At 33.2% G+C, this 13,916-nt stretch overlaps 1 protein-coding gene across 1 annotated transcript; it reads left to right on the top strand.

Annotated features, from left to right (window-relative positions):
- The first annotated feature begins 470 nt into the window (after positions 1-470).
- LOC127713983 (alpha-amylase-like) lies at positions 471-12,063 on the top strand. Its single transcript, XM_052219934.1, has 7 exons — positions 471-477; positions 3,251-3,393; positions 4,205-4,350; positions 6,027-7,144; positions 8,305-8,691; positions 11,101-11,338; positions 11,811-12,063. The coding sequence occupies exons 1-7, from the start codon at positions 471-473 to the stop codon at positions 12,061-12,063; spliced, it is 2,292 nt and encodes a 763-aa protein (XP_052075894.1).
- Positions 12,064-13,916: the final 1,853 nt, after the last annotated feature.

The following is a 13,916-nucleotide window of genomic DNA, read 5'->3' as shown; positions in this document are numbered from 1 at the left end:
CCTAGGTACCATGCCACACTGCGATACTGCTTTATCAGTGGTCAAACGCAGTGATGAGTCAAAAATAGTAAGGGATAACATTGGGTCAAACAACATACAAAAACGTGCAGAAGTATGATTAGAAAGAAATGGTTAGTATATGTAAATGAGACAGCAACCTGGCGACAAAATTTATAGGCAGTGCAACATGAAAACACCTTTTCTCATCAAAACAGGAAATTATATTAGGTGCGCAGAAAGGGTAAGACAGTCCTATTTCTCCTGAATAGACAGTGGTTCTACTAACCAAGTCAAGTTTAATAAGTATATATATTCTTATTCGATAGAGGATACAATTGACATGTGTAAACCAACATGGAGCACTTATGAAAATATGTCCGTTTTGTTTACACATTGATTTACAAACAAATCATTGTTACAACCTTCCTTATTCATGTTATTGTTTTAAAACGTAATGGAATATACCATAAATGGAAAGTAAGTACTAAATCATTTCGGCTGTGAAGAGATGTTAATATAAAAAAGAAGATGTGTATGATTGCCAATGAGACAACTCTCCACAAGAGACCAAATGACACAGAAATTAACAACTATAGGTCACCGTACGGCCTTCAACAATGATCAAAGTCCATACCGCACAGTCAACTATAAAAGGCCCCGAAATAACAATGTAAAACAATTCAAACGAGAAAACTAACGGCCTAATTTATGTACAAAAAATGAACAAAAAACAAATATGTAACACATAAACAAACGACAACCACTGAATTACAGGCTCCTCACTTGGGACAGGCACATACATACAGAATGTGGCGGGGTTAAACATGTTAGCGGGATCCCAACCCTCCCCCTAACCTGGGACAGTGGTGTAACAGTACAACATAAGAACGAACTATAAAAATCAGTTGAAAGAGGCTTAACTCATCAGATGGATAAAAGTACAAATACTACAAATACAAGTGGACGTGGCCGGGTAATTGTAATTAGCATGTTATGAAAATCATTATATATCATCCTTGTTTTGCCTTCTTGTTACTATTTAACACTGGCATTCAAGGACTTTATTGCCGCCATATATATAAAAATAGGAAGATGTGGCTTAATTGCCAATGAGACAACACACCACCAGAAACCAAATGACATAGAAGTTAACAAATATAGATAGAAGTTAGCAACTATAGGTCAACGTAGGGCCATCAACAATGAACAAAACCCATACTGCATAGTCCCGAAATGACAAATATAAAACAACTAAAATGAGAAAACCAATGGTCTAATTTATGTGAAACTGAAAAAATGTCAACCAACGAATTACAGGTTCCTGGCTGCGGTCAGGTACATACAGAATATGGCGGGGTTAAACATGTCTGTGGCCTAATCTGGGACAATGTTGTAATAGCACAACATATGAACAAACTTAAAATCAGTTGAAAAGTGCTTAACTCATTAGATCTATACAAAGAAGAAAAACAAGTAACAAAAACACAGACCAGACGTGGCAGGGTATTTATACATCCCCACAACAAAAAAAAGACACGAAGTACAGATCTGAGAGTATTCGCAGCTACTGGCAACAAGTTATAAGGCAATAACAAGTAATAAGAAAATTATGTATTTAAGACTAAAATATCAATCAGTCCTTTTTTAATATATCAACAACTTGTTTTTTATATCAATAACCTTATTTAGCTGATACGGCATATAAGAGATCATCAATCAATTAATGTAAAGACTCTACTTATTCCATGCAAGTTAGTTTTACTTTTCGTAACTAAAAACGGAATCCCCAAACGTTTCACACTTAGATATCGTCTGACAGTTTAGTTTACAACGACCTATATATTCAAATCATTTGACTCTATTAATCACTGATAAAGCAATAGGCCTGTCTTGCTGTCTTGTGACCGATACATTATCAGGTCACAGTGGGAATTTTACCTGCAGACGACAGTAGACAATGTTTACCTTTGGAATTATAGTAGTGATATATTTGCACATAGGTAATTGATATTTCCTTTGATGTTTAAACTGATAAACGTTTGACCAAGAAGATAAGTTTAGCAAATTTGATGGATTTCTTTTTATTCAAGTTCTAAAAAAGCGAGTAAAACATGTGTAGTAATTTAGGTTTAAGTCCTTGTTGGAACTATACAATAACTAGAGGCTGCCTTATCATTATATGTTTTATTGATTTATTTGACAAATGTAGTGTTAGAGTAGAACTGAAGATCTGTAAAATTTTATTCAACTTTTATAGATCATGTAGATTAGGGATTGCCTCATAGGTCTCAAGGTAGCGGGCTCGTCTCGATTGTGAGAAGTTGTACGCTCGGTTTCGAACCCCAGCCGGGTCAAACAAAAACAAAATGAAAATTGTAATTTGATGCTTCTCCTCTAAGTACGTGACATTCAGCAGTAATAATAAAGACTGGTCGGCTCAGAGTCAGAATATTGTGTCTGCCAGGGTAAGGTGACACGTCTGACAGCGGACTAGTACCTTATGAACAAGAACATAAAAATTTCCGGCTCAGCGTGTCGGTCCAGTAAATTGCAGAGTTTATTATATTCATAAAACATATTGATGTTCTCGTCCTTAAAATGCATTTAATTTGCCACTGGACGTTAAACAGCCATCCATTCATCCGTCATTATCATGATATCGTCATGAATATGTATTTAATTAATTTGCCACTGGACGTTACACAGTCATCCATCGTCATCATATTGACTAGGAACAATTAAGAGCTTGACACATTGTGTAGACATCTGCCTATTATTGAAGGCTTTGTGTAGCCTCTAGCTGTCTTTTGGTTATTTTAGTCGTTGAGTTGTTGTCTCGTTGACATTTATCCCACATTATTAAATGTATTCGTATTTCACTTGTCTTTAACAATGGATTGTTTATTATAAATGTGGCACCAATTTTCGTGGATTTTTTCGTGGGTGAAAGTAAATATGAAAATAAGAAGATTTGGTATGATTGCCAATGAGACAACTCTCTACCAGAGACCAAATGACATAGAAGTTAACAAATATAAGTTTCCGTACGGCCTTCAACATTGAACAAACCCATACCGCAACACAAATTTAGATGTTTAACGACATATAAATTTTCTTTAGGAGTGTAAGAAAAGTTTGACAAAACCACAAATTTAAATATCCACGAAAAAAAGAGTTTACACTTAATTCACAAAAAATGGTATCCATGAAAGAAAATGAATACATTTTCTAATTTTATTCCTTCGCACAGCTACCACCAAAACGCAAGTTGAATATGGAGATCCTCATTGTGATGGAAAACAGGTAATAGTTGAGTTGTTTGAATGGCGGTTTGCTGACATTGCTGATGAATGTGAACGATTCTTAGGCGATAAAGACTTTTGCGGTGTTCAGGTACGTTTTATATGAGTGTTTTTTATCTTGTTTTATTGTAATATTAATAGATAAATTAGGAATTATATGGGAAGTCTTGACAGGTCTTCTAACTTTTCATATGTTCATCCTAAATATACCCGTATGTTGAAGGGGAGAAAAGACATGCGCAAACAAATAATTATTTTCCTCTTTTTAGAACAATAATAATGAAAAGACTTTCAATGAAATAATATTAAATTGCAAGTTTTGTTTACTCGTACTTTTAACCCTTGCAGACCCTAGTTTTCTTGATATTGAAATCCGTTAAAAAAGTCTTTAAAAAAATTCGAATCGCTTCTAACGAAATAAGTAAAAGATATCGAGAGTACATGCAGAAACCAGAATTCGAAGAAAAACAGACGATATAATGACCAAAAAAGGAAAATCGACGAATATATAAATCCATTAAAAATAAGAGGAAAAACAGATGGAGCAAAACGAACCCAACTAACAACCTCATATGAAGAAAAAAAATTAACAGAATGCATTACGTAAGTGCAAATAATTAAAAGAAATGTTTTACCTAATATATAAAATATATGCATTATATATAGCACATATTGAACAGGAATTGCTTACCCTTCCGGAGCACATGAGTTCAACCCTTGTTTTTTTTTAGAATTCGTGGTGCTCAATCTTATGTGTTCTACGTAGTGTTTTGTTGACTATTTCGTCATTTTTTCGATTTTTTTTCCATGACGTTGTCAATTTTACTTCGACTTATGAGTTTTGAATGTTCACTTAGTATCTTTCGTTTATTTTTTTAAAACAAATGATTAATTCATTTCAGGTTTCACCGGTCACCGAACATGTGGCTATTTTTGACCGGCCTTGGTATGAGAGATACCAACCAGTCAGTTATAAAATCGAATCGAGGAGTGGAAACGAAACAGAATTCAAAGATATGGTTGACCGTTGTAAAAATGTAGGAATCAGGTACATCTTATTTGAATAAAACCACGTGTTAAAAATTGCATGCGCATAACATGTATTTCTGCAACATCCGTCATCTGTTGCACCCGTGACCCACCATTTATTAACGTATCATTAGTATAAGTATTACTGCTTTTTCTAACTTGATTGTGTAAACACCTTTGTAAATTTGACCAATCGAATGACAGAAACAATTCTTCAAATTCACAAATTGTCATTTTAATCGCATGTCCGCTTGAAAATACAGGCTTCGTGATGTTTGTACGTCCGCCCGTACTTATTTTAGTCCATATATACTAAAAAATTGCTTCGAACCGGTCCATTATTTTATCTAAACTTATAACATTGTGTTGCACAACCTATCGTGACTAGCTTGGTGTTCATAGCTTTGTAAATTTATAAATATCGGAGTGTTAGTTTACATTATAAAAAAAGGATATATAACGTTATAATTCAAAATAGGAAGTTTTAAGGCTTATTCAAAAACTTATTAAAGCAAAAATATCAAATTATCTTGTATGCAATTGATTATCTAGTGAATATACTCTTCCATCATGTCTATGTGACGTATTGTATGCGGTCAGTTGCAATGTTTGAAATATGTGTTTTTATGTAAATAAAATTGAGAATGGAAATAGGGAATGTGTCAAAGAGACAATAAAGACCATTTAAATTTTCCTGACAGGTTTTGTACACTATGTCCTTTAAGTCTTGTGGAGAAAAAAGTAAAATAACAAAAATATCGAACTCCAAGGAAAATTCATTAAGGAGGTTACTCCTTAAACATGTATCGTACTCATGGAATAAGATATCATACGAGTATTATATTATTTTCTAAAGCTGTTATTTACATATACTCAACAACTAAATAACGCAACACATCTTCCCATCTACAGTAGTTTCAGAATTTCGTGTTTTTGCTAAATATTGGTTATAAAATATATAGTGTATTTTAATCATATTGACCTTGACATTAGTCCACATATTTACAGAGAAATTTTAGTTATTAGGAATTTCATCCAAAACAGTGAAAAATCAAAAGTCTGAGATTTTGATAAATAATTTCAAACTAAATTGGTCATTAAAATAAAAGTCATTAAAAAACAAATATGACAGTCATTTTCCTAATTTGCTAGTGAAAAAAAAACAAACCAAAAAACTTGCGATTTCAGTTTTCACTAATTTGGAAACATTTTCGTTCTTTTTACAGAATTAGACCAGTACAATTTTTAATCATTTCAATCACTTTTTTAAAAAGTAATATGCAATAGTAATGTTCATTCCAAAGACATTAATGGCATTGGTGCGTTTATTCAATTGTATAGTATATCATTGTAACACTTATGATTTACTTTCAAATTGACTTTTGCTTTCAATTTCAATAAACTACTTGGAAAAGGTTCTGGGGTATTTATTTGTTTGTATTATTTTTCTTATAATCTTCATAATTTTAATGTTTTTGTTTGTTTGTTTGTTTGTTTGATTCTATTTATTAACAGATTTTATATTTTGCAACTCGTGGTCATAAATTATATCAATAATTGTAATGAACGACAAAACAATTAATTGATTGATGGGTAAAGATGTTTATCATATTTTAAATTAGAATTTGAGCGACACTGATAGATAATGTTGATTATTGCAAGACAGTCAATATTATTATCAATATAACTTTGTAGAATCTACGTCGACGTCGTTTTAAACCATATGACTGAACCCAACTTACATGGTAAAGGCATTGCAGGTTCAACTTTCAACTCAACAACTCTTGACTTTCCTGCTGTACCATACAACAGATCGCATTTCAATGCTCCAAGCAAGTGTCCATCACGGGATGGAAAGATCCACAGTTATAACCAACCTGATGAAATCCGAAATTGTTATTTAGACAAATTACCAGACTTAGATCAAAGTCAACCATTTGTTCGCAGTAAGATTGTTCATTTGCTGGATCACTTGATAGATTTAGGAGTGTCCGGGTTCAGAGTTGATCGCGCTAAGTTTATGCATCCGGAAGACATTTTAGCCATAGAGAAACTTACAAGAAATCTCACAGATGGCGGAAAGCCTTTCTTTTTCAATCACGTAGAAGATTACAACCAGGATTCAATCAAAAGTAGCGAGTACTATCAGAATGGACGCGTCACAGAGTTTCAATATTGTAGAAAACTGGCTGCAGGAATTAATAATTTCACATTATTAAATGACCTTAAAGGTCCTTCATCAGGAATGGCTGACTCACCACATGCCCTTGTTTTCGTTGATAACCATGACAACCAAAGATCCGATATAAGTAATGTTTTAACTCATAGAACACCGCGTGAGTATAAAATGGCAAATGCATTCATGTTGGCGAATGATTATGGATTCACTCGAATAATGAGTAGCTATTATTTTGGCGACGATACACAATTAAGTCCACCACAATATACGAATAATAGTATGAAAGATCCCATTACATCTATTAAACAACAAGGTACATGCGGACATGGTTGGGTATGTGAGCACAGATGGCCTTCAATAGCTAACATGGTAGTTTTCCGCAATGCTGTAGAAGGAACGGGGAAAAGACATTGGAGAAACCAAAACAATCAACTGTCATTTGCACGTGGTACAAAAGGATTTTTCGCCATGGCCAAAAACGGTAAAATGAACGAAACTTTAGATATAGGACTTCCGGCAGGAGAGTACTGTGACCTTATTACTGATTGTAGAAAAACAGTAACTGTGACTAAAAATGGATATGCACGAATTGAGATTGACAGCGCTGATAGACCAATACTAGCGTTTATTGTAGGTATGTCTATTTCAAAAGTATTAAAAAGACAATATTTATAACAGTTACATTTTTGTACTATACATAGTAACAAGTTGCTTTTAGTCCGTGGACTACGTTAATGTAAAAATTAGAAAAAAACATGTTTCTAACTATTGAAATTATCTCTTATTATTGGTTATCAATTGAATATGTACATGTACATGTGTATACTGAGTCTTCTGTAAAAAAAGAAATCACAGAGAGCCAAGTTCTATTTTTAAGATATATTTACCACATATTTCGAACCATACAGATATGCTTGAAAAGTCTATTTTGCATGTTTGTTATTATTTATATTATTTTTATAATTATCATCTCCCCTTTACCAAAAAAAAAAAAAATGAGACTGAAATAAACAAAATGTAAAAAAAGGAATTCCATACTAAGGGGACTTTTAAACACCATAAGTCGAGTAAGAACGGACTACACCTTGTTCAAAATGAAAATTGACGAAACAAAAAAATGTTACAATACACAGAAAACTAATATTTAAACAAAATTGGAAGTGAACGAAGGTGCTCCAGAAAGTGATTTCTTCGAATATTAAAGATGCATTATATATACCCCCTACTACATGAATCAGTGTTTCCCTCGTAATGCGATTTCAATTAATATCAAATGAAAATGTCACCGTCTAATCGATCAATGGACCGGAAGTTGGGCAATATGTATTTTCATGTTATATTATTATAATTGTATATGAAAACTTTGCAATAACTACAAAATGTGAAGTTTTATGCATTTGACACAGCCGAAAAGTTCATGACCTTCATAGTGTGTCGAAGCAAAGAAAATATACAAGTTACATGTATGTTAAATAAAAGTGATAGAATTTATCGGATGGTATGTGTACGGGTAATGCGATGGAAACAACAGTTTTAATTTGTTTTTAAAGCTAGTCAGGTCACGCGTATTAAATTCTGGCGCATTATAACGCTGTATGACGTCTGTTATAGGTAAGACCCCGTCATGTTTGTTCAGGTTAGGTCTACCACTTTTGACATTAACTGCGATAATGAATATACGGAGGACTCCAACACGGTAATAGTCACATCAAAGCATTAAGATGTTTCATAATTGAATTGATATATTGAACTACTGTATATTGAGTTTAAAAATTTTGTACTTTATTTTTGTAGATGGTCCACTTGCAAATCCAGAAACGCATTTTGGATTGCATAAAGGAAATGTAATAGGCAATGTTATAAGCGGAGGCAGTCTCAGTAGAAGTACAACTCAAAGAGAAACAACGACGGTACCAGTCTTATCGACTGTTGCAGCTAATATTTCTACTACAGAAGCAGAGATTGATACAACGTCACGTGTTATGACAATGAGCTCTCCCACAACTACTGCTAGAGAAACTACCACTACCATGATATCTAGTTCTGCGACTACAGTGCGAACTTCTACTTCTTCACCAAAGTGTGATGACACTAGGAGGACTGTTATTTTCTTTCAAGAGTACACTGTGTCTGGACAATACTTGTTCATTCGAGGTGGTATAGATGATCGTCACAGATCAGGTATTTCGCATAGAAGTATCTTTTTGAACAGTCAATCAATAACAAATATTAATTTTGGTTTTTATCATAAGGGGACAACCATTTGATTTTTTTATGAGGGAAAGAATAATTTTGAAAATGAATATCCTGGCTTGGACCCCGGAAATACACAAGCACGCTTAGCAAGAGATCTAACATAATGTTCAATCCGCAACACAATCACCCTGTGGTATACTCCCTTTATGTCGACACACGGCTATACAAATATGTGGAAGGGGTTTTAATTTTTGTATTATTTATTTTATTAGGCAAGTTTTCTAATTTCGCTGCATTTGTTCCCAATAACTCCATATTCCTTGTATTGTAAATGTAGTTCCTCATTATTCTATATTTTATAAGCGTTTGGCAAAAGGAGAAGGTCCGTTTAGGGCTCGTTTTGACCTAATATTCGAAGTACGTCTTATGAAAAATTTTTGACATTTTTTAAACACGTAAGTGTCTACTTCAGTCGATTCAATTAGTGTATGTAAAAGATTTGGACTGATTTGGTCATTAAAGACTCCCAAATAGAGGCTTTAATACGAAAATCTATCAAATATGCCATAAAACGTCACTTTTCAAATGGTTTTTGTCTAAAATGAAAGTGGCCGCATTCGTGTTCAGTCTCAACCTTTATATATGTTATGTATTATCATCAAATACAACATATATTTAAATATTAAGAATGAACACAAATGCGGCCACTTCCATTTTAGACAAAAACCACCTTAAAATTAGCACGGATGCTAAAATTGTGAAGATTTTAGTAATATTGCATGAATTTATGATGTTATTACCCTATGCATGTGCATTGTATTGTCAAAATAAGCCCAGATTAATGGAACAGAATATTCTTCTTTCCAATAAAAATCTTAAAGTTTACATTTTAACAAATTTGTAAAATTGCTATATTTTGTGGCCAAAAAGGGGTCTTACCTTTGTCCACTCTTTCTTTTTTACTCTATTTTTTAAACCTATTATAGACAGTCTCAATAGAATAAAAATCAAAGAGAGGATTTCTTTCATAGGATCGCTACCTAGTATACACAAATGACGTATGTATGCAGCAGTTAAACTAAGCAGCAACCTTACCGAAACAGAGATATTTTATTCGCAGTTATATCTTGCATAAGACATGCTTAGGCATTACACCATTTTAGTTAAAGCAGTTGCTAACATCTGAATATGAATTAACTCAAAATTGCTGATTTTGACAGCTTGCAGTTTTTTTGTTCCATAAATGCAAGACGTTTGAAGACTCAAATGAATTAAAGTTAAATGAATATTAAAAGCTGACAAACTTATTTTTCTTATGTTGTGCTGTTACACCACTATCCTAGCTTCCACAAAGACGTTTAAATCTCCCGCTCTCTGTCTGGGAATGTCCCGAGTCAGGAACCTGTGAATAAGACTGTGTGTTTTTCATTTGTTTCTGTATATCGTATTTGTTTTTCGTTTCTTGGTCTTTGTTTTTATCGTTTGAAATGTTTTACATTTTGTCATGTTGTGGCCTTTTATAGTTTCTTATGCGGTATGAGATTTTTGTTAACGCATATAAACGTTTTATTCCTAAATATTTCCTGATACAATTACCTTAGTTGTCCAGGTAAAAGGTATGGGTATGGGATTTTCTCATTGTTGAAGGCCGTACGGTGACCTGTAGCTGCCAACATCTACGTCATTTGGTGTATGATTGATAGTTGCCTAATTTGCAACCATGTCAGATCTTCTTTTTTTTAATTAAACTTCGTGTAACTAGAGGCTCTCAATAGCTTGTGTCGCTTAACTGGATCTTCAACAATGGCCACTTTTGGTAAGAAATCAACACGAAAGGGCAATAATAAAGTTAATTTCAGTCATGTTGACATATTTGTAGATATCTTGTCATATGCAAATTTTTGCAGTTGAAAGTTTCTACCTATCTTTGTAACTATTATACCTTTCAAGATAATAGGCCAAAACTCCAAAATAATGTTAAAATCATCTTTAAATTGCGAGTTGACTAAAGATTACAGACATATTGCTTATTTGTAGATCTGGTCTTGTTGGTCATTTTGGCTCTTTCAAGTTTTTATCTTATATTATTTAAGATATTAGCAAAGACGATTAAAAATACCCAATGGTAAAAAATCATTTTTAAAGAGTAATAACTCAAAACACTAAGTCCTATAAGAAGTCGTCTGGCAGTTTTGACGTTAATGGATCTCATCATTCTGAACATTTCTACGTACGACGGGCGACGACGACGGACGACGGATGCCAAGTGATAAGAAAAGCTCACTTGGCCTTTCGGCCAGGTCAGCTAGAACTCAGAATTTTTATAGGCAAAACAAGTGACCTTCTCTATTATACAGGAATAGTTATCCTTTTTTATTGAAAATTATTTTATAGGTTGCAAAGATAATCCTGTTGCATCAATCAGTAATTGTTCAATACCAATACAAAGCCACGATCTTGGATCAAGCGGGCATTATGACGCGTATAATGCATGGCGAAAAGGAGACAAATTCTTGGATTGGTATGGACCTGAGCCAGGTCAAGGTAGCTTCCAAGGAAACGGCGCCCGAGGAACGCCTGCTGTCTGGACCACTAACAACCCAAATGATGGTAGATACAACAAACTTAATAAGTGAGCTTTATTTATAAAAACTGTCTTAATGGAAGCATTTTCGCCTTGAGTGCGGGAGATGATCGGTTCGATCTCGTAACGATGTTAAATGTTTATTTGCGACAAATAGGAATAAGAGAAAAAACTGGTCGGTTCGGACTCATACACTGTATCCAGGTAATATAACAAAACGAAAAGTTATTTTTTCGACCTAATCCGAAAAAAAAAACCTATGCATAGGTTGGGTCCAGTTGTTTTTAATGCAAACAAAACATATGTTATTTCTTTTAATATATATGTAAGAGTAAATGCTATGACCAGCCTCAAATCTGTGTCCTTCCCTCAAACATGAGTTCCATCCGAAATTGCGCCATAGACTTCACAAATCCATATCCTTTCCTTTCTCAAATATATTACTTTTCAACAAGTCAAGTCCTGTCATATTTGAACATTACAAACCATGCATTTTATGTTTAAGCTTTATTGTATTCAGATTTGGTGAACATTATTGGTTTGTGGACATTGATATGGATTGCTGCAAGACCATAAATGGTTGGTTCGAAGTAAAAGCTTATATGGGCTATCATGATAATGGAAACTGGGAAGGTAACATATTTCAAGGATATAATCCTTGCAACGGAACCGAACGAACACCGTACGAAAACGTTAATCACTGGGCTAAATGTGGAATGATGAACGTCTTTCATTTCAATCAAAAGGCATGTCAAACATATTCATTAAATTGATCTTTTAAGAAATTTCTTATTTTATTCTGAAAGAGTTTAGTCTTGGAACAGCTGCTATGGAACAAGGTAAATTTGTGTATTTATATTGTTACGGCCAGAAATCACCTTTAAATAGTAGCCAACAAAAGACACAAATCAATAATAAAATTTAACAAGATTTATTATACACAAGTTTACAAGAAGTATTACACAAATAGAAATGTCAACTTAACAGTCGAAATATATGAACGATCTTTTGTCTTTTCTTTATCCGGAATTCTTCTTTTCACTGTTGCGGGAATCCAAACAGAATAATTATTATGTCTAATAAGTCACAATCTAGTATGATGTAGTAAACGTAAATAAAAGTGTCAATCCAACTGAGAGAACTTCTGAGAATACCAGTTTATTGATGTTTAATCTGAGAGTCTAACTTAAGTGTCTGTATATATATAGTTGTCAGGGAAACTTCTAGAATACTGTAGAAAGGTAACTCCTAGAAAACTAAAGAACGGAAACTTCTAGAACATTGTTAGAAGATTAAATTACGCATCTTTTATTATGACATTCTTGAATCGTTATGTAAGTCATATGAAAAGGTCTAATCATTCCATCAGTCGCTATGATTGTTCCAGTGATTTCTAAACTTCTCAATATAATATTTTTTTGTAAACAACTATACATGTTATACATGTTATAAGGCCACACAAAACAAATTAGGCCAACAAAATAAACATGATAGTCACAATATCAGGACACCTCCCCCTCTAAAAAATGTGTGAGTGTAACAAGAACTTAAAGGCCAACTTAATAAACATGATAGTCACAATATCATGAAACCTCCCCCCTCTAAAAAAGGGTTGAGTGTAACAAGAACTTTTCATGAACAATATATACAAAAATACATAGTATGTATACAGTGTTTTAATAAGATCTAGATAAAGCATCTGTTATTACATTATCTTTACCTTTAATATGTTTTACAATAACATCATATTCCTGTAACAATAAACTCCACCTGGTCAACCTCTGGTTCTTGTCTATCGTTTTATGTATGAAGGTGAGAGGATTATTATCAGTATACAAAAGAAAAGGATGCATAGTGGGATTTAAATATACATCAAATTGTTTAAGTGCAGACAACAGTGCAAAACACTGTTTTTCAATCGTTGAATATTTTTTCTGATATTTATCTAATTTCTTAGAAAAATATGATATAGGTTTCTCAACATTATCATCTGTTTCTTGATCTAAAACGGCTCCAACTCCTACATCACTTAAACAACGGCAAGTCTGAATTATTTTTCAAAGTGTGGAGTGCTCAGAACTGGACTATTAATTAAAAGTGATTTGCTATTTTCAAAAGCGTTTTGACAATTATCACTCAAGATGAATTTAGAATCTTTCCGTACAAGATGAGTCAATGGTTGAACAACAGTAGCAAAATTTGAACAAAATTTTTTGTAAAATCCAATCATGCCTAAATATCTCATAAGTTGTTTTTTTATTTATAGGAAGAGGACATTTGGTAATTGCATTCACTTTAGCCATAATAGGTTTCATTTGACCTTGGCCAACTGTATGCCCTAAATAATCAACAGTGGCCTGACAAAATTGACTTTCAACAAGATTAACGGTAAAATTTGATTGTGACAATCTATCAAACGTATCATATAAATGTGTTAAAAGATCTTTCCAGCTATCAATACATACAATAAGATCATCAATATAAGCATAACAACAGTCTAAATCTTTGAAACGTAGCTGGAGCATGACAGTATATTGAAATAAGCTGTCTGGTGTGACAAAAGCTGATATTTCACGAGCTCTCTGTGTCAATGGTACTTGCCAGTAACCTTTCAATAAATCAAATT

The sequence above is a fragment of the Mytilus californianus genome, unplaced genomic scaffold (genome assembly GCF_021869535.1).
Source record: "Mytilus californianus isolate M0D057914Y unplaced genomic scaffold, xbMytCali1.0.p SCAF_9, whole genome shotgun sequence".
NCBI lineage: Eukaryota > Metazoa > Mollusca > Bivalvia > Mytilida > Mytilidae > Mytilus > Mytilus californianus.
The sequence above is the reverse complement of the archived record's forward strand: the minus strand, read 5'-3'. Positions and strand labels throughout refer to the sequence as shown.